We start from the raw sequence: 24,898 nt of genomic DNA, 5'->3' as shown, positions 1-24,898 counted from the left end.
GTGATTTAATATTCTGATCTGTTGTTTTCTCTCTCTTATCTATGAATGGTGCCACAGAGAAAGGTGCAAAAGTGGAAGTTGCAGTAACACCACCGAGTGATTCAGGACCAGTGCAGAATGGAATCGCCCATAATGTTGAAGAGGTTAATGACTTTTTTATTCTTCTTCTTATTCTTGTGCTAGCAAATATATTGAATATTTGATTGTGCTTTTCACTTAAAGCAAACATCTTAATAGAAACAAGCTGACAGTATGAACTGTCTACATAATATTTAGTTTTCATTTACAGCTGAATCCAGGGTACAGTTTGCCATATGAAAAGATCTTGCCTTCTGTCCCTGCCCTTTAGTGTAAGGTAAGGTAGGAGTCTGGAATCTATTCTTTTGGAAAATGTATTTTTACATTACAGATAAGATGTTTGAAGCCTTAAATATAGCTAATAGAAATTGCTTGTTACATTGCACAAAACCTGTTCTCTTAAGAGAACCTGTCATGATACGCATCATGAAATAGTCACAATTCATTATGAAAGAGGACCTGTACACAAACTTCTGCATCCTGCCTTCTGTTATCTTGCTTCATAAGATTTTTTTTTCCCACTGAGTATGTTCAGTGGAAACAATGAAGAAAAAGCAATCTTAAGCAATCACATATCACAGCAATGTCCACATGCTTTTAATTTGCATTGTAATAAAACATTTCCTAGGCTTCAGAAATCTGCAAGGTCAAGGAGCTTTATCATTTGAGATAATGTTTTCAGTCTCAAGCCACTGCAGGGGAAGAAGGGAAAATTATTGCAAGAGTACATTACTCAGCAATGTGCAACTTCTTTCATCTCCCTTTGGACAGTTTAAATTTGCAGTTATGCAGGCTTTGGAACTTTTATGTTAATTTCAGCAAGTATTAGGACATTCTGAACCATGACTCTGATGTATTAGATGTGGGATACATTATTTATCCTTATCCAAATGGCACAATAGAGCAAAGCAGGGCAGTTTGTTCCTCCTCTGGTAGAGGAATGAGTCTGCAGATTGAACTTCATCAATCTAAATGGAAGGATTTCAGGTATCTGCTATCAAAATAAACAGCAGTCTACTAGCAGCATTTTGAGATGGTCCATGTTGGATTCCTCCTCAGTGGCCTTTCCAATTTTGTCTTCTTCCAGTGGTAACTTGGCAGCTTTCTTAATCTGCTTGAGTATTGCTGAAACATATTTTGTAATTTAAAAGTACATACTGGAATTTTTGAGAAGTTGTAATACAAATAGTCTACTCATCCATGGAACAAGTAAATAGGCTTCCATAATACTTAGGACCCTACTTCATTGTCAGTGTCTCTGCCAACTCCATAGCGTACCAGAGGTTCCCCTCACTGTATTGCCTGGCTTTTTGTACATAGCTTCCTTAAACACCTTTCCAAACTCCAGCATCATTCGGAAGCTAACACTGGGTAGTTCCGTTTCCTTCTGCTCTGTATATTGACTTAATGGACACTAATAAGATTACTCTCGATTTATAGAAGACAACACAACTTGCAGGCAACAACAGAAGGCCACTCACAGCATTTCTGTGACCATTTCTATTGATGAATATTGAAATTTGAAGAAAGTAACTTGGTCATTGCCCTCCTAAGCCTTCTTTTTAGCTTTTCAAAACTTGACCTGCAAATGGTCTTGAATTTTGCTTTTTGTAACCAAGTGTTCTCCATTGTATATTGATACCATTTGCTTCTAAGTATAATTCAATCAAGTAGCTTGAAATTTAGATTATTTTTCCTTACTCTAATGCAAAAGGGATTGCTGTAGTGCCAGAATTTGGAAAGACAGTATAAAATTGCTTGTCTCTGATTTTCGACTTGTATAGTCTAAGGATAAGGTTTTGTTATCCGTAAGTGCTGCTTAGAAAAATCCCTCAAAAAAACTGTTAGTGCCTCCATGTTGGGGTAATGATAATTTAGAACTGAGAAAAAGAGACACTGTCAAAAGTGACAAAGCTTCACATGTGCCTTTGGGAGAAAAAAATGCTATCCTGAAAATTGTAGGATGTGAAATGGCTCTAGTCACATAGCAGGTCATGGTGAAGCATGTCTGCCATGATGATACAGAAGACTTGCATAGGCATCTAATTCTTTCTAATTCTTTCTCCTCCACAGTGGAACTTGTCAAGTACCACTATGGTCTTCATGCTTTCCACTCTAGTAAAACAGCCTATTTCTGGGGTTTTTCTTACTTTTCACTGATGCAGATTATAATGTCTGAGCCTAAATCCCTGGAAACAAGCAAGTTCGAATCTCAATCTCTATATTGGAGCTAGAATTGTCTGAAAATAAGTACATTAAATATTCTATGTTCTTCTAGTAAAAACAGAATATGCACATAAATCCATTTTACTTATAAATGCCCCATAATTTTAAAATTACAAAGTTGAGGAAAAGACCCTTGTGAAATGATGGTCTCAGGCTAAGACTGCAGCAAAGGAGAAAAAAACAGCTTTCATATTGTATTTTGATTTGCATATGCTTTCAAAATAATTTTTTTAAAGGATAATACTCCCAGTTGCCATAATTTAGTTTTCCATATACCTCTCCTGGATTTTTTAGAGGCTTTTAAGAAACATCTTTATATTTTCTCCCAAATTCTTTTTCTTTCCTCCTTTCCTTCTTTTTCAAGAAAGAAGGAAAATCTTAAACAGAGCTGAAACACCACACAAGACAGATGCTAGGACACTGTCAAGTTAATGGCTTCTGCAAGGCATCATGACTAGATGGATTTCACCTAATTTATTTGGTGTTTTTTTTGTTTTGTTTTGTTTTTAATTTCTTCATTTCTCTCTTCCAAACTCCACTGTCTTGCTTTTCCCTTTCCCTTTTTCCCAGGACTTAACCTCCTATTTTTCTTACTCCACTGTCCTCCAGGGAAATTCAGCTGTTCTCTCTCTAGCTCAAGCCCCTGAGCAACAAGAAAAACTGTCTCCTAATGCTGCTTGCAGAAATTCAAAAAGGGTGTCCATAAAATGTACCCAGCAACATTTGTGCCAGATAGTGAGACTCTTATCGCCCCACTTTACTATAAGTAGCGGCTGATATCCTGCTCTTTGATAAAACTGGGATCATCAGCTAAGAAGGACAGACGGCTGTGGTCTCCTTCCTATTTCTTAGCCAGCACAGGAGGGAACAATACCTCCTCCCACCATACCATCTGTAAGACATTACTGCTTTATTTGAAGTCAGAAATTGCCTTCCTTTCTCCTGGATATTGCATCTTCCTTGGGGATTTTGTTCTACTTAAAGCATTCTGTCTCTTAACCTTTAGCAGGTTGTCACAGAGGAGAAGACTCTGTTATATAATACCACTTCATAGAGTGGTACCAAACACGTACAAGAAAATGAAGGAAGGCTGAAAGAACACTTACTAGCTCATTAAATGTTTTATAAAGTGCCCTTCAGATTATGATCCTTCTGAGAAGTCTAGTTCCACCCCCTGCCACCTTCTTAACTAGCATCTGGTAGCTGTTTTAACCTGTGGCTTACCTAAAAATAGTTTCCAATCTGAAGATAACACCTTTTCCTCCCACCCACACACACACGCACACATGCACGCACATACACACACACACACGTACACATGCACACCGTTTTTCCTGTTTCCGTGGAAACCCTGCCAGAAAGTATTTACATGCCAACCATGACTGAGATTACTTTTCCATGAAAATATAAGGCAATTTTTATGTCATAGGAGAGTGGTGCAAGGGCTTCATTGCTTGCATTGGATTTAATCTGCTTACCTGAGCAACAGTCTGGCAAAGCATGTTTTGCCTTCCCCACTGAAAAGCAGCAGCACCATTTCAGGACAGAGCATTGCCTGGGACATATCTCCCCTGCCCTGGAATACTCATTCCATTCACATCAAATTAGCTTGGTGAGAATGTGAGGAGCATTGCATTCTCTGTCTCAGGGTATTAATCTGAGCTATGTTAAACCTTACTATTTCATAGAGAAAGAGCATAGAGAAGATTAGGGCCACCTTCGTTGTAAGGCTGTGATATATTCCAGCATCCCTGGTAGTTGTTTGATTCATCATAAAAAGGTTATTTTCCAAGGCCCAAATACTTTTCCAGTTGCCACACTTGGTCTAAAGGAAATGTCTGCGTCTTGTTTGCTCATTGTCATTAAAGAGAAGGCACTGCTATCAAAAAGGAGTTGATCTTTATTTTCAATGCTACTCAGTTGCCTACTCCACATTTTTTGCTGCTGTTTGACCCATTTGACTTACTTGAAAATTAGGACTGTGCAAAATGGCATGAAGATGAAGTCTTATTCTTTAGAAGTATCTCCATGATACCATAGCTGCTATTTCTCCAGGTGAGCTCACTGCAGTTTTGTGTGTTACATCCTGAGAATTTCTTCTCAGATTCCCCAAAGAGTGCTGGCAATAACATTGCATAAAAACTAGCATATAAGTTTTGGAGGCTGTAATTTTACTTATTTCATCAAGGGCCCAAGAGGACATAAGCAGCAATAGGAGAATCTGAATCAAACACCTCCCTGATCTTACTCCTTCCTGTAGGGTGCACTCTAAAGGCAGCTCTTTTCAGCTCTTTTCAGCGATGGTACAGCAAGGATTAGCACGAATTAACTGTCCTAAGAAGAGTATACACGTATACAGAATGCATTCTAAAACCTAATGGATTTAATATTATTGCCTGCTTGAATTTTACTCAAGAATTTGTGAGGAAAGATGTTGCTTTCTTAGTCACCCCATAGAAATTGCATACTCCTGTACTAGCTTACTATCTCACCGTCTTTCACCTTTTTTTTTAATTACTTGTAGGAGAAGATAAATGAGTGATGTGGCTTACAGATAAGAAGCAGAAGGTAGAGACTTGAGGCTGTTCATAGAGTATTGCCTATACTCTCTGCCTTTCTAGTGAAATAGATTAATGTGAGATGTGCCCTTCTAAAGAAAAAAATAAACCTCAATTTTGAACATCACTATGTACCTCTGGAACAGAGAACATTTGACATGACAATCACATCTCTTTTTCTTGACTTTCTCATTGTGAAAATCTTTTTTCTTGATTTACTCATTGGGTTTTACACAGCTCATTTCCAAAATAACCCTTTGTTTTTGTTCCAAAACAAACAAGCAAACAAACAAACAAAAACTCACCCCAAAACAGAAGAAGACCTGACCAGTCCTTTGCAGCTAAGAACGGAATTGCCTCTTTATAGGTGATATAATATCCATACTGTAGCATAAGCAAATGGAACTGCGCATTATTCCTGTCTTAAGTTTCCTTTCTTCTGGAGACCTCATGCTAATTCCTTATTGATTAATTGTATCAGCATTCAAAATGCATAAGAAATGTACAAGCATGTGAATTTAGAGCTTAGCTCTTCATTTTAGGTGGACTAAGATTAATCCTCAGAATATGGTATTTATAGTTCATATGTTATTGCTGTTATACAATATGATTAGTTGGTGAACAGTGGCAGATTCAGTATTTTTGGTGAGTTTGAGGTGGTTCTTTGTACTTGCTTTCCATTTCCTCCTAATGTGTGGAAAAAAAAGTGTAAAATTCTGTTTCATGTTATGCCAGAAAAGCAACTGTTTTTCCTAATGTAATATGACTGTAAGCCTCTATAGAGACAGTGATTTTGTGATGTTTGCTAGGAGCAACTACCTTGTGACTTTGGCAGATGGAGTTTGCTATAAGCGGTTGTTTATAAACAAAATAATTGTGGATGAAATGTCACCGTATGTTTGTATTGTTTACATAATGTGAACACACCATCATTTCCTCTGTCTGGAAAAATTTTACTGGGAAGATTGGATAGGTTTAGATTAGATACTAAGAAGAAATTGTTTACTATGGGCGTGGTGCGGTACAGGAACAGGCGGAACAGGCTGCCCAGAGAAGTTGTGAATGCCCCAGCTAGAGCTGTGGAAGTGGTCAAGGCCAGGCTAGGTGGGGCTTTGAGCAATCTGGTCTAGTGGAAGAGGTCTCTGTCTATGGCAGGGGGTTTGGAACAAGGTGATCTTTAAGGTCCCTTCTAACCCACACCACCCCATGTTTCTAAACAGTCCTGAGCAAACCAGTAAGTGATTTCTTCCCTAGGATTACAGGCAAGCATTTGATAGATGCTCTTGCATAAAGAACTGTGAAATATGGAACATTGATACATTTTGTACCCTTTTATCTGTTTTTAATTATTTAAATAAAAGAAGAGCTGAAGTAGCAAGAATAGAGTTTTGAATGATTGTAGATTTGTTTAAAAGAGTATTTGTTACGGATGTATGAAAGAGAACACCGAACGTAATAACACTTCTAATCTCATTTCTTAAGATGCAAAGAGGGCATTTTCCTAATAGAGTATTTATTTCCTTATTGTCATTAATAATAATAATAATAATAATAATAATAAAATATATGCCAGGGTACCACAATTATCCCATCTAGGCATTACTATACATTTGATATTCAGCACTGCAGATGTCTCTGTAACAAAAAGACAGTCTCAAACATCAGCAAGAAGAAATGAGGATCCTATGCATAAAGAGTAAAAAGAATTACAACAAAATTAGTAAGGATTTCATAGAAACACAATAATGACTATTATTTGTGAAGATCTAATGCAGCTATGCCTAAATCTTTAATGACTGGTTAAGAGATGAGGGGCACAAGTATGTCATTCTGTATTCTTCCAGTTGCAGGACATGATGCTGGAAGAAACAGGAAGACTCAGAAGGTCAATAACTTGCCCCAAAAATTGTATCACCTGCAGAATTTTAGGGGTTTTATCATGGCTTGGCTTAAACAAGTCTGCTGATGACGGACAGGGTACACCTGTCTCAAAGGAGCAAAGGGTTAGCAGGGCTTAGTGAAAGAGCCTTAAACTAGATTTGAAAGAAGAAAGGGATGAAACCAGGCATGCTAGAGATAAGCCAGTGTTTGAGGAGCAGCGTGCTATTGCGGTCCTTCAGTCTGCTCCGTCGTGTGCTGAGTACACCAAAGCACATTTGAAATGTCCCTGTTCTAATTCACATTGCACCTTCACCACCTCAGTGGAGGTGCTAGGTCAAGTTCCATATACAGCTGCAAAGACCTAATCATCATCAATCCCTTAGAAACAACAGAAGCACCTGAGAACAGTCACACAGTAATTAAGGCTCCTTCCCACCCAAGATATGACAGGACTGATAGCCCACCTAAATTGTGTCTACACCAACGTATGCAGCATGCACAATGAACAGGAGGGACTGGAAGCCATTGAGCAGATGGAAAACTATGATGTAATTGCAGGAACATAAACATGGTGGGATTACTTACACAACTGAAGTGATGCAATAGATGGCGAAAAACTCTTCAGAAGGGACAGGCAAAGCAGTGTGGTAGCCCTGTATGTTATGAAGTATTTGGCTTTTTAGAGATTGATGATGGTGATAAAAGGGTTGAGTATGTATGGGTAAGACCAACAGAATCAATATCTGGTGGGAGTCTAGTACAGACCATCCAGCCAGTTCAAAGAGGAAGACAAAAATATGCTATAAGCAGTGGAGGAAGTCTTACAATTGCTGGACCCTTTTCTTCTGGGACACTTCAGCATACCAGATACCTGCTGGAAATACAACAGAGCAGAAAGGGAACAGGAGGTTTCTGAACTGCGTGAAACATGCCTTGGTACTTCTCTCCCAGTGGGTGAGGAAGCCAGCCAGGGAAGGTGCCAGCAGGACCTGCTGCTTGTGAACAGAGGATTAGTGGGAGCAGCGGTGGTCAGAGGCCATCTGGGCACAGAGACCACAAGAGGAGAGCTTCTTTCTGTTCTCAGAGCTGTAAGGAAGGGGTCAGCAGAACTGCCTGGGACTTCCAGGGGCAGACTTTGGCCTGTTTACAGGAGTGGCTGATGGCATTCCTTGGGATGGGGTCCCAAGGGGACAAGGGAGTGCAGGAAGGCCGAACATTGAGAAAACAATCTTAAAGGTGCAGGAGCAGGCTGTCCTTATGTGCTGAAAGAGGAGCTGGCTGGGAAGAAGGCTGAACAGAGCTCAGGCTGAACTCAGGAGAAAAAGGAGAGTTTATGACCTTTGGAAGAAGGGACAGGCAGCTCAGCAGGACTACAAGGATATTGTGAGGTAATGCAGGGAGAAAATTAGATGGGCCAAAGCCCATCTGGAACTTAATTTGGCTTCTGCAGTTAAAGACAATGAAAGGTGTTTCTAGAAATGAAAGGCGTTCTAGAAAGACAGCAGCAGCAGGAGGAGGGCTAAAGACAATCTCCACTCTTTCTTGGATACAATACCAAACATTGCAACAAGGAATGAGGGGAAAGCAGAGGTATGGAGTGCCTTTTTTTGCCTTATTCTTTAACAGTAAGATTGGCTGTCATCAGACCCCTGGGCTGGAAGACAAGGATGGGGAGTAGTATGAAGCTCCCATAATCAAAGGGGAAAGGGTCAGTGACTTGCCAAACACACATGAATCTCTGAGGCTGGATGGGATCCGCTCAGGAGTACTGAGGGTGCTGATGGAAGTGCTCACGAGCCGCTTCGCATCATTTACCAGCAGTCCTGGCTAACTAGGGAGGTCCCAGTTGACTGGAGTTGGCAAATTGGTGCCCAGCTACAGGAAGGGTGGGAAGGAGGATCTAGAGAGCTGCAGGCCTGTCAGTCTGACCTCGATGCCAGAGATGGTCATGAGGCAGGTCACCTGAGTGCCATCACAACACCAGGTGCAAGACATCAAGGGCGTCGTGCCCCGCCAGCCTGGGTTGGTCAAACGCAGATCCTGCTTGACCAACCTGATCTCCTTCAAACTGACTCATGTAGTAAATGTGGGGAAGGCTATGGATGTTGTCTGCCTGAACCTTAGTAAAGCATTTGACACCATTTCCCACATCATTCCCCTGGAGATACGGCTTTCTATGGTGTGGACAGCAGGGCTCAAAGAGCGGTGGTGAATGGAGGTAGATCCAGCTGCCAGTCACTGGTGGTGTTCTCCAGGGCTCTGTACTGGGGCCAGTCCTGCTTGATGTCTATATTGATAATTTGGATGAGGGGATCGAGTACATCCTGTCATTTTGCAGATGATGCAATTCGGGTGGGAGTGTTGGTTTTCCAGGAGGTAGGAAGGCTCTTCAGAGGGGTCGGATAGGCTGGATCCATGGGCTGAGGCCAGTGGTATGAGGTCAGTAAGGCCAGGTGCTGTGGCCTGCCCTTGGGTCACAACAACCCTATGCAACAATGCTACAGGCTGGGGAATTAAAAACTTCATGGTGGGGAAGAAGGGGTCATTTAGTAACTTAGTCTAGATCTCCAGAGGTCCCTTCCAACCCTGACTGCTCGATAATGCTGTGATTCTGTGCTGCCCTACAGCAACTAATCACGAGCCAGCTGTGCCCAGGTGGCCAAGAGGTCCAGTGGCATCCTGGCTTGTACGAGCAATAGTGTGGCCAGCAGGAGCAGGGCAGTGATTTTCCTGCTGTATCCCTGGCACTGGTAAGGCCACATCTCAAATCCTTTGTTGGCTTTTGTGCCCCTCACTTCAAGAAAGACGTTGAATTGCTGTAATGTGTCCAAGAAGGACAGTGGAGCTGGTGATGGGTCTGGACCACAAGTCCTGTGGGAAGCAGCTGAGGGAGGTGGGTTTTTCAGCCTGGAGAAAATGAAGCTCAATGGAGACTTATCACTCTCTACAACTGCCAGAAAGGAGGCCAGGTAGGGGTCAGCCTCTCGTCCCAAGCAGCAAGTGACAGGACAAGAGGAAATTGTCTCAAGATGTGTCAGAGAAGGTTAGATCAGAGATTACCACAAATGCTTCATAGAAATGGTTATCAAGCATTAAAACAATTGTGAAGCATAAAAGGGGTGTCACCATTCATGGAAGTATTTAGGATATGTGTAGGTATGGTGGCTGGGGACATGATTTTGTGATGGAGCTGGCAGTGTTAGGTTTGTGGTTGGACTTGATGATACAAAATGTCTTTCCCTGCCTAAATATTGCTATGATTCTATGAATTTGTGGAAGATTAAAAATATGCCATATAACAGTCCTTAGCCTCTGAATGCTCATGTCTAACCATTGCAAGGTACTGGTGTAAGTTGGCTTTTGTTCTGACCTAATGCAGCAGTTTCTTTCTAATGGATTATCATCAGAGCTCATCATATCAGGTGATGCAGCTTTCCCATATGTCCAGTCCAGTATCATTGTAGTTAATTAGCTACTGAGTCATAGCAGGGAATGAGTTTTGGAGTGGAGGTGGGTAGGTAGGAGCACTTTGGCTGCCCTAAAAAAATTGAGATCTTTGCACAGTAGTGGCAGGTGTGTCATAAAGTGAGCAGAATATCCTTCACTTCTGTTAGAGCATGTGGAGGTCAAGGCAGATACCAGAAGGTTTCTAAAATAATACCATCATATGTGTTTAGGCAATTAATTGAATTCCTTCGTATGTATCATGTCATAATTGCATTTTCTTCTTAGCATTGCAGAATACAATCTTACTGAACATTGCAAGTACAGAGTTTTCATCATCCAGATGGAAATAACTCTATATTCTCAGGATTAGTTTGTACGAACTGTGATAAAGCATATGTATGTATGTGGCTGGAGCCACAGACAGTGCCTGCAATCTCTGCCATAAATCTGTGCTGAGTCATTTTCTGTCACTGCTGCTTAGTCCACAGCGTGACACTCGCTTTTGTGTGGTTTTAGAGCTGCTGAAATTATTTCCCATTCTTTTCTTCAACATCAGTGGATAATTTAGTATTGCTTTGAAATTCATGGAAGCTAGATCTACAAATACTTTGAACTTCATTACTTCCACTGATTTCTGGAAGGTCAGCATTGAAAATCAGATGCCAAATCCAATTTTCAAAATGGGAAAAGAATAACCATTCTGCAACATCTGTAATGTATCCTTGAGTTAAACTAGCAAGAAAGTGTTTTGCCTGCACTGTGATCTTGTGTTTGACATTATAATTTGAGGATAGTTATCTTGGGGAAAGGAATTATGGAGGACAACTGGAAGGGGAAAAGATCTTGAACAGATAGATCAAGGTTTCTCAGGAGACATCTGGCAATGTCCAAAAGCAATTCTTTATGGTTCTTTGTTACAGCCACTCATGTTGCCTCTGTGCTTATGCACACCCAGAGGTGCTTGACACAGACATGAGAATAGAAAAAGGCCCATATGAGCCTTTTGAGCCATATGTGTGTGCTGCACAATGTTGCATGAACCAACATAAGCTTTACTGCCTAGATATTTTTAAGATTTATGTGCAAACTCAGACTAATGTAAAGTTTTGTTGTGATTAAATGTAATTGTTAATCATGGCTAATCTCTAAAGATGGCAATTCAGGAAGTACTTTGCCACTCAGTACTGTTTATGCAGCAGTCACTTAGAAAGCTTTATTCCAGCTGAGTTGGCTGATTGAATTACACAGAGGCCATTCAGAAGGAGTTACCTAGGCAACCCTTCAATTGGTCCTTTTGTGCTCAAATTTTATCTCAGTCATCATAATTCAAACCTGAGCCTGTGTCTCAGGTTGATTTTCCCACCCCAAAAGCATCAACCAGAATGGAAAGTGAATGGATTTGGGTTTGGGAAGTAGCCTCACAAACTTCTCCTCCAGCACAGTTCCTCTAAAGTCAGGTTTTAGTAGATTTCCAGCAACGAAGCATAGTATGTCCATTTCAGTGAGGAGCTGAAAGCTAAAGGCAAAAGCTAGCCTGTAAAGCAGCTCAGGAGCCTCTGAAGTACTGTGTTGAGTGCTACAAATTGTGGCTATACATTTTTAAAATGTTTTTAATGATTATAACAATTATGACCTGTTTACTTTATGCTGTCATAAACCCTGCAACTTGGGAGTTTCACAAAGTATAGGGGTTAGCAAAATATTGTCCTCTGTTAACATTAACATGAAACTCAAAAGCAGCTGCAACTTGTCAGTGTGTCAAGAGGTAAATAAGAGTTTGCTTCCAGTCCACTGATGTCAGGTGATACCTTCATAGTGAAAAATCCCAAGCTAAGAGCTGAGTTTGCTTCTGTAGGTACTGATCAGTTCAGGCAGTTCAACAATTCAGAAGTTGACAATAGTCGAATAATCAAGATCAGCTCTTCAAAATTAGCAGTAAGTAGAATGTTATTAACAGTATCAACATATGGTGACATTTCATCAATAACTCTTTTGCTTAGAAAAGAACAACTGGTGTTAAAACTTAAATTATTGCTTTATATAGCATTGTCACAAAGTTTATGTAAGCAATCTTAATACAGGGCTATAACTGAAAAGAAACTGATTATAAATCTATAGGAGGAATAACATGCATATTGTGGACATGTCTCAATTATTATCTTTTTTTCAAAAGTAAAACCCAGGAACACTACCCGAGGAAGCCATCATATATCACTCATGTTGTCAAACACTTATCACTGGGTGCTCTTTTTCAGTCTTTTTTAGCTTTCATTGAGCTCCCTAGGAATCTTTCCAAGTTTAAACAGCATTTGTATTATACACATCTGTGTGAAACTCAGGCCATCTTTTCAGCTGCCTGATTCTGCAATTTATGTGCAGTTCTGGAGACATCACCTACCTAGTTAACAATTTAAAAGTTATTTTAATACCTGCATGCAAAAGACTGAGTCATGCCCACTATGCTTGCTCCATTTTGTTAGCAGAATCAGTCTAAGGAAAGAGAAGTGTGTGGAAGCCAAATGTTTGCTATCCTAGGAGAGGGTTCCTATACACCTACTCTATAACAAGGATGACAGGTGGGCAGCTTACACATAAATGGAAACCAGGGACTGATGTGAAAATCAGTGACACAAATTGGACAGGAGTGTCTTCAGTTTTAGTACCAAGTTGTTAGGAACATTGCTGTGTTGTGACTGGTCTGAACACATGAGTCTTTGGGCAGAAACAAGAAGAAGCCCTTTCCTCATGTGGACAACCTGGCAGCAGTGTTGGGACCTGGAGAAGCTGGGCCATCACTGTCCTTGTTGGTTTCACAGTTTGAATGGGCAGAGTCCTGAGCAGCCCAGTCTGACCCCAGCAGCTTAGCACTGGAGCTCCACAGATGCCTGAACTACCTCTCTCCCTGTGGAGAAGACACCACATACCAATATATGTAGGCATGTATATTTAATAGTAAGGTTTCAAGTTACTCTCAGAAGCTTAAGAAGTTAGGTGCATGTACGCATCTATATGCACGCATAAAGGTGCGCACAGGCAGGTGTGTGCCCACCTGCTCTCTCTCTTGTCTGTGTGGCCAGGCTTGATGCAGCCCAGACAAGTCTTAACCCATGACTAGACTAGCCCACATCCCACAGGAACACTTGTCAGAGACACCCTGTGCATCCCGAGGGACCAGCTACATGTGTGCTGCAGGGATGCCTCGCAGTCTGGCCAAAGTCTCTTTTGGCGTGTCCTGGCTAATGTCGCTAGGTAGGTGTGGCGTTAATGAAATGTTTTCAGAGGCCATAGTTTTCCCTGAAACACAAGTCCTTGAACTCCTTTTGAAAGAATCCCTAACTTCATTCATCCACTTTGATAATCTGCTCACTGGGGCTTTTCTTACAGAATGAAGAGGATGAGGAGGAGCAGCCTCTCAGCCTGGCCTGGCCTGAAACCCCACGCAAGCAGGTCACCTATCTTCTGGTGTTACCCATTGTTTTTCCACTGTGGGCTACTCTGCCAGACGTCAGAAAACCTGTAAGTAACTGTTGCTGTAAGTCAGTGTGTACTACACAAAAGGGTGGCTCTCTAGTTAAATGCCTAAAAAGAACTAACGCTATTAGGTTTTTCTGATTGTCACAGCCTTAATATTAAAATCTTGAAATGGAAAATGGGTGTTTATGAGCAGCTGGTTGTTAATAGCTCTATAAAGACTACAATTTGTATTCACATATACTTTATGATATAAAGTGAATGGTCTGAAAAATTCTTTGCATTTCTATTTTTGAATCTCTGCAGAACACATGAGTCCTGAGTATCTGTCTATCTGCAGTGGCCTAAAGGATATGACTGGAAGGCTTTTAGACTGTCTAAAGCTTTTCTGTAGTTCAAACATAATTTATGTTCTATTAGATCTTTTTTTTTTCCATCCATAATCTTGTAATTTTCATACTACAATGAGATTTGTAAGTCCTTTCATGTACTTTCTAGTTTTGTCCTAAACACAGCTTGAAGTAATGTAAGACTGACAGGTTACCAAGGCTTACCATTTTTATAACTTACATATACAAATAGACCTGACTGGGAAAGCTCATGGAAAGTAAAAGAGAGAGCATCAAGACCTGAAAAAAAAATTTTAGTGGTGTTTTAATCTCTTTTCCTTTCTGGATCAAAAACAGGTTTAAAACTGGTGCAAGAGAGGCATGCACAGCATGTAAGTTTATAAATCAACACCCTGAATTCTTCTTTCCTCCTCACACACAGTGAAAAACCTTCCTCCCATCCCACACACTGAAAAACTGCAATTCAGTGCAAGAAAGAAGCTAAAATAGGATCTCTGACTTTTTTTTAGATAAAAGGTTCCAAAGGCTGTAGAGTGACATTTACCCTTCTTTCCCTTCTCATGCTTTTTCCCTTTCCAATTTTTAAGCTTTCTTTTTCTTAAAGATTACAGAAAACTCTGGAAATCATTTTTCTTACATAACACACAGAACATACTGCATGAATTTCAAGATTATTTATTTCTGAATTTATGCCCTCCTTTCATCATTCAAAACCATCCTTGTAATTTTTTTCATAATTTCTTATGAAATTAGCAAGAAATATTTATGGGCATTATTTTAAATTTTGAAAATCTGAAGCTGATATAAGTAGACTGTAACTTTATCCAATATTATGTACTGTACAAATGAGAACATTTTTTCAATAATAGTTTTGGGAAGTAAATATCTTGACGAGTTGTCTGCAACTATGTGATGCTTGTAATTATTAACACTAGTACCATTCACAACAGAACTCCATGCTGACATCCAGCAGCTGGAACATACCACAAAAGATAAACATGGATGTATGTTCAGATAGGCAAGTTTTAAAAACAAAGTTTTAAAACTCCATTCACTGAAAGGAGTAGTTTATACAGGAAAAAAAAAAAAAAGTAGTTTGCAGTTTCATATAGATTAACAGAAAAGGTGATGGGCTATATCAGTATGACAAGCTGCTTATTTTGAATATTGCTGTCAAAGAATTAACCAGATAGTTGTATAAACTATCTAACATTTTAAGTATGCTTAATGTATCTTCAAAATATTCTCACTTATTTCTGTGTGCCATCCCCACTAATCTCTTCCTAACAAAAATGATGCCAGAAAACAATTTTCAATGAAATCTGTGTGATAAGGCAAAGCTAAAATAATACTCAACTAGACTTTTCAGACAAGTCTGCCATCAGGGGCTCAATTTGCAAGTGTGATAATTTTAGTCAGAAACCCAAATTCTGCATCAGGATGCTCAGATTAGCATATGCATATATAAAGTGAATGCTTATGTGCTATATACTGATTTGAAAGACCATATGGAGCCTTTGGCATCCTCTGTGGGTGTCCACTTTTCAATAAGTTCTTCCTTCTATCTAGAGTCTTTTTTCTAGTGTATATTTTATCTCCACACAAAGGAGATGGTTTCCCTGCATTTATTTATACTATTCTGAGATACATTTAGTTCCATGAAACCCAGAAGCTCTAGAAAAATTATTTTGTAGACAAGGTCTCTGGTTCTAAAGTTAGCAAAATCCCGCTGCCTTATTAAGCTGCGGTGCACACATATGCAGATTTTTATATACTTAAAGTAGATGATGCATTAGTTCAGCTGTCAGCTGATTGACTAGCTGAGATGTTTTAATGTGTTTAGTGCCTTAATAACACCTGCTCACATTAAGCCAGTATATATTAAAATCCTTACTATAATATCAATAATGTTGTTGGCATGTCCCAGAGGTAGGTGTGCCCTTAGGGAGTTTTTTTCCTGAGCTCTTGCTCAGGTGTTTTCAACACTAATGGCTATTTTTCCTGTACTAATGGTTGTGTCCCCAGTGTCTCTCTAAAGGCCACATATGTAACTGCCCATCTCCTGGAGTAACAGGTATTGAAAGACTGAAAGAAAAATTATCAGAACAAGGTGCCCCAGCAGGTCAGGAGCAGATACTGAACACCACCTCTTTTATTAAAACCTTTCTCCAGCGTACATCCCTTTGCAGAAAAAGGGCTCTTGGGGCTCCAGTCCGGCCATCACTGGACCCATATGGGGGAGTTCCTTCTATCTCTGCAAATTCCCATTGTAAACAAAGAGCTACAACTTGCATGAACTCTTGTTGCCATACAGAGATGCACTGTTACCAAGGGGACAAGGACAACATGTTCCTGTACAGATCCAGTTGGAAGAGCAGATTCTGAGTAATCAGAGTTAAGCACTGTTAAGTGTGAGAGAAAGATCAAACTTTGCAATGCAGATACATTTATGAACAAGACAAACATGTGAATCATTCAGGTTAAAGATGCTAGTAATAATGCTGGCTAAAATTAAAAGAGTTACCTTCCACATTATTCAGCACACACTACCTTCCAGGATCAAGCTCTTAGAAGAAAAGCCTTCATATCTAGATTATTTTTGCTACTTATAGCCCTGTTTTTCAGACACTGGTACTAAATAAATATATAGAAATGTATCAAGAAAAATGTTCTTAAGGTTTCTGATAGACAGGAACAGTACCAACCCATCTAATCTACACTGGAACTACAAAATCCTTTTGCTTTTGTTAAAGGAACATAGCATATGAACTGAATGAGCCATGGCTTCCCCCCGTTATCTGTTACTTGAACACAAAAGAGCCAATTGCTAATAAACTCTGCACTCTGTCTTTACAAGACAACCACCACAACAACTACTGAAAAAGATGGAGAGAAGTATTGCTGTCTGCTGTCTCTGACTAATTCTTCTAGGAAAATGCTTAGAATTGGCAGCTTTCTGTATTTCAAAGAGCTAGAGAGTAGAAATTACATAAATCTCAAAAGAATGCTGAAACTAGTTACAAAACAAACATGATTATTATTGTTACAGTCTGGAATAAAATCCAGCATACAGGAAAGAATCAGCATTCTGGTTATGGCTTTTTAAAATTTTCATCTATGTGCATATTATAGAGCACTGTCTATTTTTTATTTTGTCTCCTGTAAAATGTTCAAGCTTTAAATTTTGCCCTTTCTGAATTTGAACGCTCCCCATTTAAAAATAGATAATTTAAGTGTTAAGCCTATTAAAGTATCTTGGACTGCTGCTTATCAGTTAATTTTAGTGCAAGAGGATTAGCTAAGACAGGCGAGGAGTACACATGCTGCAAAGTTACTGAGTCGGAATTCTTAGCCATCCAAATTCTGTGGGTGTCTGACTCAGATAGGCAGTGTCTCCTTGTTTTGCAAGATCCATTTGATGTATATAATCGCACCACCAGAGACCTATTACTGACCAGCATGTATTGCATCAGTTTTGCTTAAGACAGTGTCTGCTTAAATCTTGAGTATTGTGCAGTGATCATTCAAATTGCATTGCTGCAAGGTGCTCTGTGCAGATTTTGTGACCAGTTCCAACAAGTTTATTGCTTCATTGTCTCATTAACCATATGTCTTGCCAAAAGATCGGAGCTTTTAAAAGGAAGATGAAAAATGTTGGAAGTTGGAAAAGTTGACTACAAGGAATGGTGAAAAAAAAGTGCTAGCTGCTTGGTTTTAAAAGAGAAATGGCCATTTAGATTCATTTATTTCTACGAGTCTTAATTCTGCTCCCACTGGTGTCAGATCATTATAACAGCCATTGATATGATTCTTTCAAATTGTGTTCCTTTTCACGTTAAGGTCTTCTGTCCCCCACTGCATATAAAATTTTGATTTTAAACTTAAAATTCCATCTGAGTAGGTTTTGAATATCATAAGCTCATTATAATATTTTCTGGTTCGATAGAAATTTTGAACTCTCTTTTGAAAAAGTAACTCTGTAATGAGTTGAGAAGCAATTAAGAAATAGACCTACCAAAATACCCTGAGTACTTCTAAAAACAATGCTTGTGACAGTATGGAATTTATATGAAAAGCATGTTTCCAGGTGCTGTGGTGGTTATTTAAGGGTAATCTGTTTAAAACACCTACTGGACGACTTAGTTATTTCTATTATGAGGGAGTTTAGAATCACAGATTCATAAAATGGTTTGGGTTGGATGGGAGCTTTAGAGATCATCTAGTTCCAACCCCCATGATGTGGGAAGGGGACACCTTTCACTAGTCCAGGTCGCTCAAAGCCTGGTCCAACCTGGCCTTGAACACTGCCAGGGATGAGCCATTTAAAACTTCTCTGGGCAGCCTGTTCCAGTGTCTCACCATCCTCATACTAAAGGCTTCTTTCCAATGTCCAATCTAAACCTTCTTTTTTTCTACTTTTCTAGTCCTCTTGTCCTGCCATTGCATGCTCTTGTGAAGAGTCTCTCTCCATCTTTCTCAGAGGCTCCCTTTAGGTACTGGAAGACTGCAATTAGATCACCCCAAAGCCTTCTCTTCTCCAGGCTGTACAATCCAAATTCTCTTAGCCTTTCCTCACAGAAGAGGTGTTCCATCCCTCTGGTTGTGTTGTTAAATCTGTACCATTTTTAATGTCTGTTCCTGTGTATAGTCAGTTGTGAAACTGTCTCATGTCAACATGCTCAGTTTTCAGGAAGATATTTAGCATTATGCAAAGTACACACAGGGAATGAGTTAGTGCTCTGTAGCACAGCCAGCAGCTGCACCTGCTGCTGGAGCAGATATGGACCTTCTGTTTGTCCCATGCTGTAGATGACTGTGCACAACTGGCATTGCTGACTTTTCCCTTTCTACGCCCATCAATGCCCCGAGCTCGTTCCAGTCACATCAGCAGAAAGTCTGTGCAGTCTCATGGAGCTACAGACCAGCCTCATTGTTTCCAGGTTCAGCTGGCAAAACACAGTGACATTCCTGCCTGGCCAGCTCCAATGGCCAGCCCAAAACACTGATCATCTTTCACAGCCACCCTATGATTCTGTGGTAATCAGTTCCTAAATGTGAAACTGTTTCATACAAATGTCTGTTGAGTTTGTTATATAAGGAAAGCTGACTGTGCAGCTCTGTAAACTCCCTAAAAAAAGAAGTGTTTATTATGTCTTGAAGAATCTGAATCAGAACAAATGGTGTTTTGGACACACTGAGGGAAAGCCCTGCAATCCCATATGCTTCCACAGCACCTAGGAATGATCCACAGTCTTAATGAGCCCCCTGGTGCAGCAGGGGCAGGACCTGCAATGAAAGGGGGCACAAAAATTCTGGAGTGGAAGTGGATTTAGTGAGGACCAACTGGGAAGAAGTACTACAAGACTGAGCAGCAGCTGCAAGAGGCATTCAGAGTGGTATAACTTACTTCCACAGGCAGTCCTACTTGTTATTCATGCAAATTGTAGGCTGCTGCTAGTCACATGTCAGAAATCATCTGGGATAAGATCTGCATTCAGAAGGTCAATGACCATAAAGAAAAACTGGTAGAATTCATTCACAGGACAAATTGAAGTTTAAGTGCTAATATGATTTAGATAGTGTTTGCCTGGTGCAGTACTGCAATTTTGTTTCCTTCCTTTAGTCGTTAACTTGACCTCTTTTTGTTACATAGATTGTTAGTCAATAGGTAATATGGAAAATGCATAAGAATGGAAAGAACAGAAACCAAAATAAATCATTATCTGAATATAGTCCATTTGTTGGCTGCAAGAACAGTGTTCAAAGCCTGACACTAGTAAGGGAGACAGTGAAAATTAAAATTAAGTTCCTTCAATCTTAGAGACAATTTTTAATTCATTGAAGGGCCTGACAGTATGTTTTGCATGGTTTTATGACATTATAACAATTCATTTCTCTACAAAAAGCATGGAAAATATGTGCTTAACATATCTTCTATTGAGAAAGTGAGTAATTTTCACAAGCAGAGTAAATGCTCTAATAAATTTTAGGTGTACATGTTTTTAGCTCTGCCATATGGCAGTCTTTTTTATATTGACTGTGAAATTTGTTTCAAAAAGTTACTTTTGTAGGAAGGAAAGATAAGGACACCTGTTGAAGCAATTTGAAAACATTCATTCTGAAGAAACCTGAAATTATTAGTAAATTTAGAAGTCAAACCACTATTGACCTAAACACATATGCAAACTGCGTCATAACAAATTATGATAAAAATGACGACCCAGAACCTGCCATTCATCATACAAGTTCTTAGGAAATCTTATTTTATGACTGAAGCAATTGGAAGAATGGGGTACATGTAAACCAATGTCAGGGCATCTGTTTCTTACCTTTCTTGACAGGCATTTTGATCATCTGATGATAATCAGAACAGTTGCTTAGAACAGGCCATCAGAAAAAATGAGAAGCCACTCTCATATGGAGAAGGAATTAAGAATATGGAATGTCACCCTTCAATATAGATTTTCAACATTTCTGCTTGTTTCTGTTTCAGACATCAAGAAAATTTTTTCCTATCACATTTTTTGGCTCTATCAGCTGGATTGCCTTCTTTTCTTACTTGATGGTCTGGTGGGCACACCAGGTAAGGAGGTGATACTGGTACAAAATAAAAGTCCTGCATTATGTTTTGCACTGTAAAAGATCATTTCTAATCAGAGTCCATCTATCTCATGCTGGGTGCTGCTTTTAGCTGTAACCATGGATAAAGTAAATCAGTACCCACTAAATGGAAAGTAGTTCAGAGAGCTGTGGTTGGCCTGGCCACAGGACTTGATCACTCTTGTAACATCAGAACCATCAGCAGCTGCCTGTCAATACCTTATGGTTCTATTTGAAAGCCCTACCTTTCTCCTGATTCATGGGAAAATCCGTGAAAACTTGTATTTCTCTGATCTTGCCTGGTATTCTCCAAGCTAGTGGGAAAGTCCAGGACAGTTGAAAACATTTCTTCACTGCAGGACACTTTTTTCTGGTTTTATTTAAACCCTTCTAGGTTGGAGAGACCATTGGTATTACTGAAGAAATCATGGGATTGACTATTCTAGCTGCTGGCACATCCATTCCTGACCTTATTACCAGTGTTATTGTAGCACGCAAAGGTCTGGGGGACATGGCTGTATCCAGTTCTGTTGGAAGCAACATATTTGACATCACAGTGGGGTAAGTTCTACACCAAGAAAATTGTGTCTCTTTTAAGCAAATCTTGTGTTCTTAGCACATTGATGTGGTATTGCCCACAAGCAGCAATCTTTAAAAAGCACAGTAATGCAAATACTAAGCAAATGTTACTGTGGCAAGTGCTCTGAAGTTTATAGGTGTCTGCATGAAAAAAATGTTATAAATTTGTTGCCTAATCCTTGCTTTGGTATGTTACAGAGAGACTTAGGCAAGTGAATTGCACTTTAAAATTGTGCGGGGACCTTGTTCCGAAAAGGAATTTCAAAGCTTTTTATATTTTGTGAGGTTGCTGTTTGCTTTCTGCTACCACTCATTGTGCTTATACTAGAGCTTTCTCTATAAATGATGATCAAGAACAATTCATTGCCTCCGCAGTGTTCAACACGTTTGCTGTAATAACAAGAGAAAGTCATTGTGTAACTGGTTTAGGCTGCTGTTGACATGTGATTAATTCTTTTTTCTATACCTGACAAGTCCCAAATTACAAACCAATTCTCTGTTAACAAAAAGGATTTTTTTTTATAGCTCTGACAATGTGAAGCTACATGAGATTGTGCAGAAGTTTTCTATTTACACTTCACTGCTTCATAGCAGCTCTAGGGTAATGATTTGTGGCATAATATTGTAATTCAAATTATTTTTTGATTTTTTGAGACCAAGGTAGATGAGGTTCAGAAATAATGTAATCTATGCCTTAGTGTTTCAAAAATGTACAGGAAATACACAGATAAATTCTGTCTTTGTTTCCACATTCCCATCTTCAACACAGGAGGGAGGTACTGTGAATCATGCCCATACTTCAAATTTCTCCATCTTTGGTTGCTTCTTGCTATCACACACAAACAGAAGAACAGGTCTAGTCATAGTTACAGTGCCAGACAGCCTGGTTGTAGAAGAGATCCTGCTTTTCACAGTTGAAAATATACCAGCAACTGCACAAAGGTACAAAAAAGGATCCTGAAGTTAGAATGTATAGTAAATATATTTTTTACTTTATCTGTTAGCTAATGGCAGTGCTTTAGACATAGTAGGAAAACTTGGCCAATTTTCTAACAATCCAGAAGCATTAAGTCTTTGAAATATCTATATGCAGCAAACATGTAAAATGCATGAAAACCATGTCCTCCAACTTGGACTACAGAGGATGCATTGCAAAGTTATTTCTCTTTCGCAGTGCTTTCTTACTTTTAAAAGAATGTTTAATCTTCCTGCCAAAGGAAATGGTTTTGTCCTGCACCAGTCTGCTACATTTACAACAGAAAGGGCAGAGTTGAGCTGTAGACTGGTGTAGTTAGTACTGCAGCTGTAATAAATTATTCTCTGCTGAGCTGCTTATTCAAAGTTTTAATGTTATGAGCTTCTGACAACTCACTTCATGCTTTCTAAGTCTGCTAAGCTCCAGTCAGTGTCTTAAATATTTATTTCAGCTTGACATCTTGCAGAGGGATATTGTCTCCTTCTGTGGTGTGAGAGATGAGAAATGCAATGACAGCAAACACAGAAATAGAAGTTAGGCTGAAGTTCAATTGAAGTTCAAAGTTTAACAGAGGTTTATACAGTAAATGTGGACAAAGAAATTTAAGGGTGACATTTTGCAGGCAGTGCCTTGCAGAGTGCTGGTTCTTCATGGCAAGGACATGTTTCTTTCCAACCCACCCTTCTGTCAGGCAGGCTCTTGGAAAGAGTGTGCAAATAGTTTCTGAAGAAAGTGTGAAATCTAGAAACAAATGAAAGGGGTTTTCCTCCTCACAGACAGGATGCCAGGTGATCTGCCAGCCAAGGGAAATATAATTCACTAGTATAATTGGTGGAAGAGTGGGGGGCAAAAAATCCCGTGTGTTCTCCCCAAGAACCATGAGAAAACTTACAATTTATATTTATGCAATTATTAGTAGAGTTGAACCTCTTCCTGCCTCACTTTACACAGGAAGCCTTTGGTTGTGTTTTGATTTGTCACCAGAAAATTTCTAGTGCTCGCTTCTGGACTTCTGCAATGTTTTAAATTAATTTTTCTGTTTCTTAACAGCCTTCCTCTCCCATGGCTCCTGTATGCTGTGGTTAACAGCTTTGCCCCAGTGACAGTCAGCAGCAATGGTCTGTTCTGTGCGATTGTCCTCCTCTTCATCATGCTGCTCTTTGTCATCCTCTCCATTGCTTCCTGCAAGTGGAGGATGAATAAAATCCTAGGTTTCCTCATGTTTGGGCTTTATTTTGTGTTCCTGATTGTCAGTGTCCTTCTGGAGGACAAAGTGATCCAGTGTCCTGTCTCCATCTAGTGGAAAGTTGAGAGTGGAAAGTTTTTTTCTCGACAGAAGAAAAAAAAGAAAAAAGAAAAAGCAAAACATATATATTTATTTAAGAAAAGATACATATGTCAAAACAAAACAGTGGAAAAAAAACCACAGTGGAAAATTGCAGCGGGACTAACCCATGGATCTGTAAATTTCCTCTTCCTCAATTTCAAAAGAATGAAAGAAAGAAAAGGACACAAAGGGTCAGTCTCAGAGCTGAAGAAGGGCTGCTGCTGGACAGTGCAGTAATGCCTGAAGGGCTGAGTCTGGGTGCACAGAGGGTTCCTCTGCTGCTGAACATCCTCGCTGCTCAGCGCTGGACGCTCGACGTGCTCACGGCGACAGTGAAGTTACCGCTTCTCCTCTGCCTACGGAACCTACCCGCAGACTGCTCCTTCTCTGTAGTACATACACAGACACACAGTGTGCTCAGTTATAAAGCTCTCCTCTTCCAAGGGGAATGCTAATGTTAACTTTGTGGAGGCACCACCCCCCACACACCCTGGTACAGGATTTTTCCAATAACCTGCTGAAACTCCTCAGTGGAAAGCATACACCAAGCGATGAGTCACAAACAGGGAAGGGCTCGTGTGTCTCTTCATGTAAGTGGATTTATGTGATGTGATTTCAGCAAAGCCAGGGAATTCATCAGTGTTTTGATCATCTGCATCACAGGTCCGTAAAGGCAATCAGCAGGATGTTAATGGTGGTTTTTTACATCTTGCAAAACTCTTCACGTTCCAGAAACTCTGGTACTGAAGGAGCCATGATGCCTGACCATTTTGTAACTGGTGCAGATTTTCATTGCATTCTCATGCAAAGACCAGAATGGGGATAATCTTTCTTCTCTAATAGCAACGCAGCATGCAGTGACATCATACAGCTATGCGAACACACCATTTTTTCTAATGCAGCAATATCAACAGTACCAATGGCTTTCAGATGCTGTTATGAGTTTGCCTTTTCATGCCAGAATAAAAAGGCTAATTTGCTTATGCATAGTATTTCATACAGAAAATAGAAGTAGTTATAAAGTGGCAGCCTAATTGCTAAGTGAATATATACTTTATAGGCTTTCACTATTACTTGGAGTGTAAGGACCTTCACAGCTACATATAGTTATTGCTGGAAGAGATCTCCAGCTGTTGTATAAAGCTGGGGTAGTTCACATTTGCTGTTATAAATCTTGAAACTAGGTAGGAGAAACACAATTTAAATACAGTGGAGCTGCAGGAAACTTACATGAGAATTCTTCAGTATTGCTGGAAGTGTTCATGTCTAAAGAAAGGAAGGAGTGAAAATGCAACATCCTTTTTCTGAGATACTGAGAGAATGAGAAGGTCCAAACCTAGAGCAGAAAAAAACAAGAAGGGAGAAATCAACTAGCTTTCTGTAGTTTGGCTGATTTTTTTTAACA

At 39.7% G+C, this 24,898-nt stretch overlaps 1 protein-coding gene across 2 annotated transcripts in view; it reads left to right on the top strand.

The window, feature by feature from the left end:
• The window catches only part of SLC24A2 (solute carrier family 24 member 2), a gene marked incomplete at both ends in the record, with an annotated part of 101,672 nt that extends 78,206 nt beyond the window's left edge, over nt 1-23,466 (top strand). For both annotated transcript variants that reach the window (XM_084225084.1, XM_084225083.1), the window contains 5 exons: nt 58-143; nt 13,575-13,706; nt 20,505-20,594; nt 21,006-21,172; nt 23,217-23,466. In XM_084225084.1, coding sequence (XP_084081210.1) covers nt 58-143; nt 13,575-13,706; nt 20,505-20,594; nt 21,006-21,172; nt 23,217-23,466 — 725 coding nt within the window. The remainder of the gene's footprint in view (nt 1-57; nt 144-13,574; nt 13,707-20,504; nt 20,595-21,005; nt 21,173-23,216) is intronic.
• Between the last annotated feature and the right edge of the window lie 1,432 nt (nt 23,467-24,898).

The sequence above is a fragment of the Fringilla coelebs genome, assembly GCF_963513975.1.
Source record: "Fringilla coelebs genome assembly, chromosome: Z".
Classification (NCBI taxonomy): domain Eukaryota; kingdom Metazoa; phylum Chordata; class Aves; order Passeriformes; family Fringillidae; genus Fringilla; species Fringilla coelebs.
This window is presented reverse-complemented; position numbering and strand designations above follow the sequence as displayed.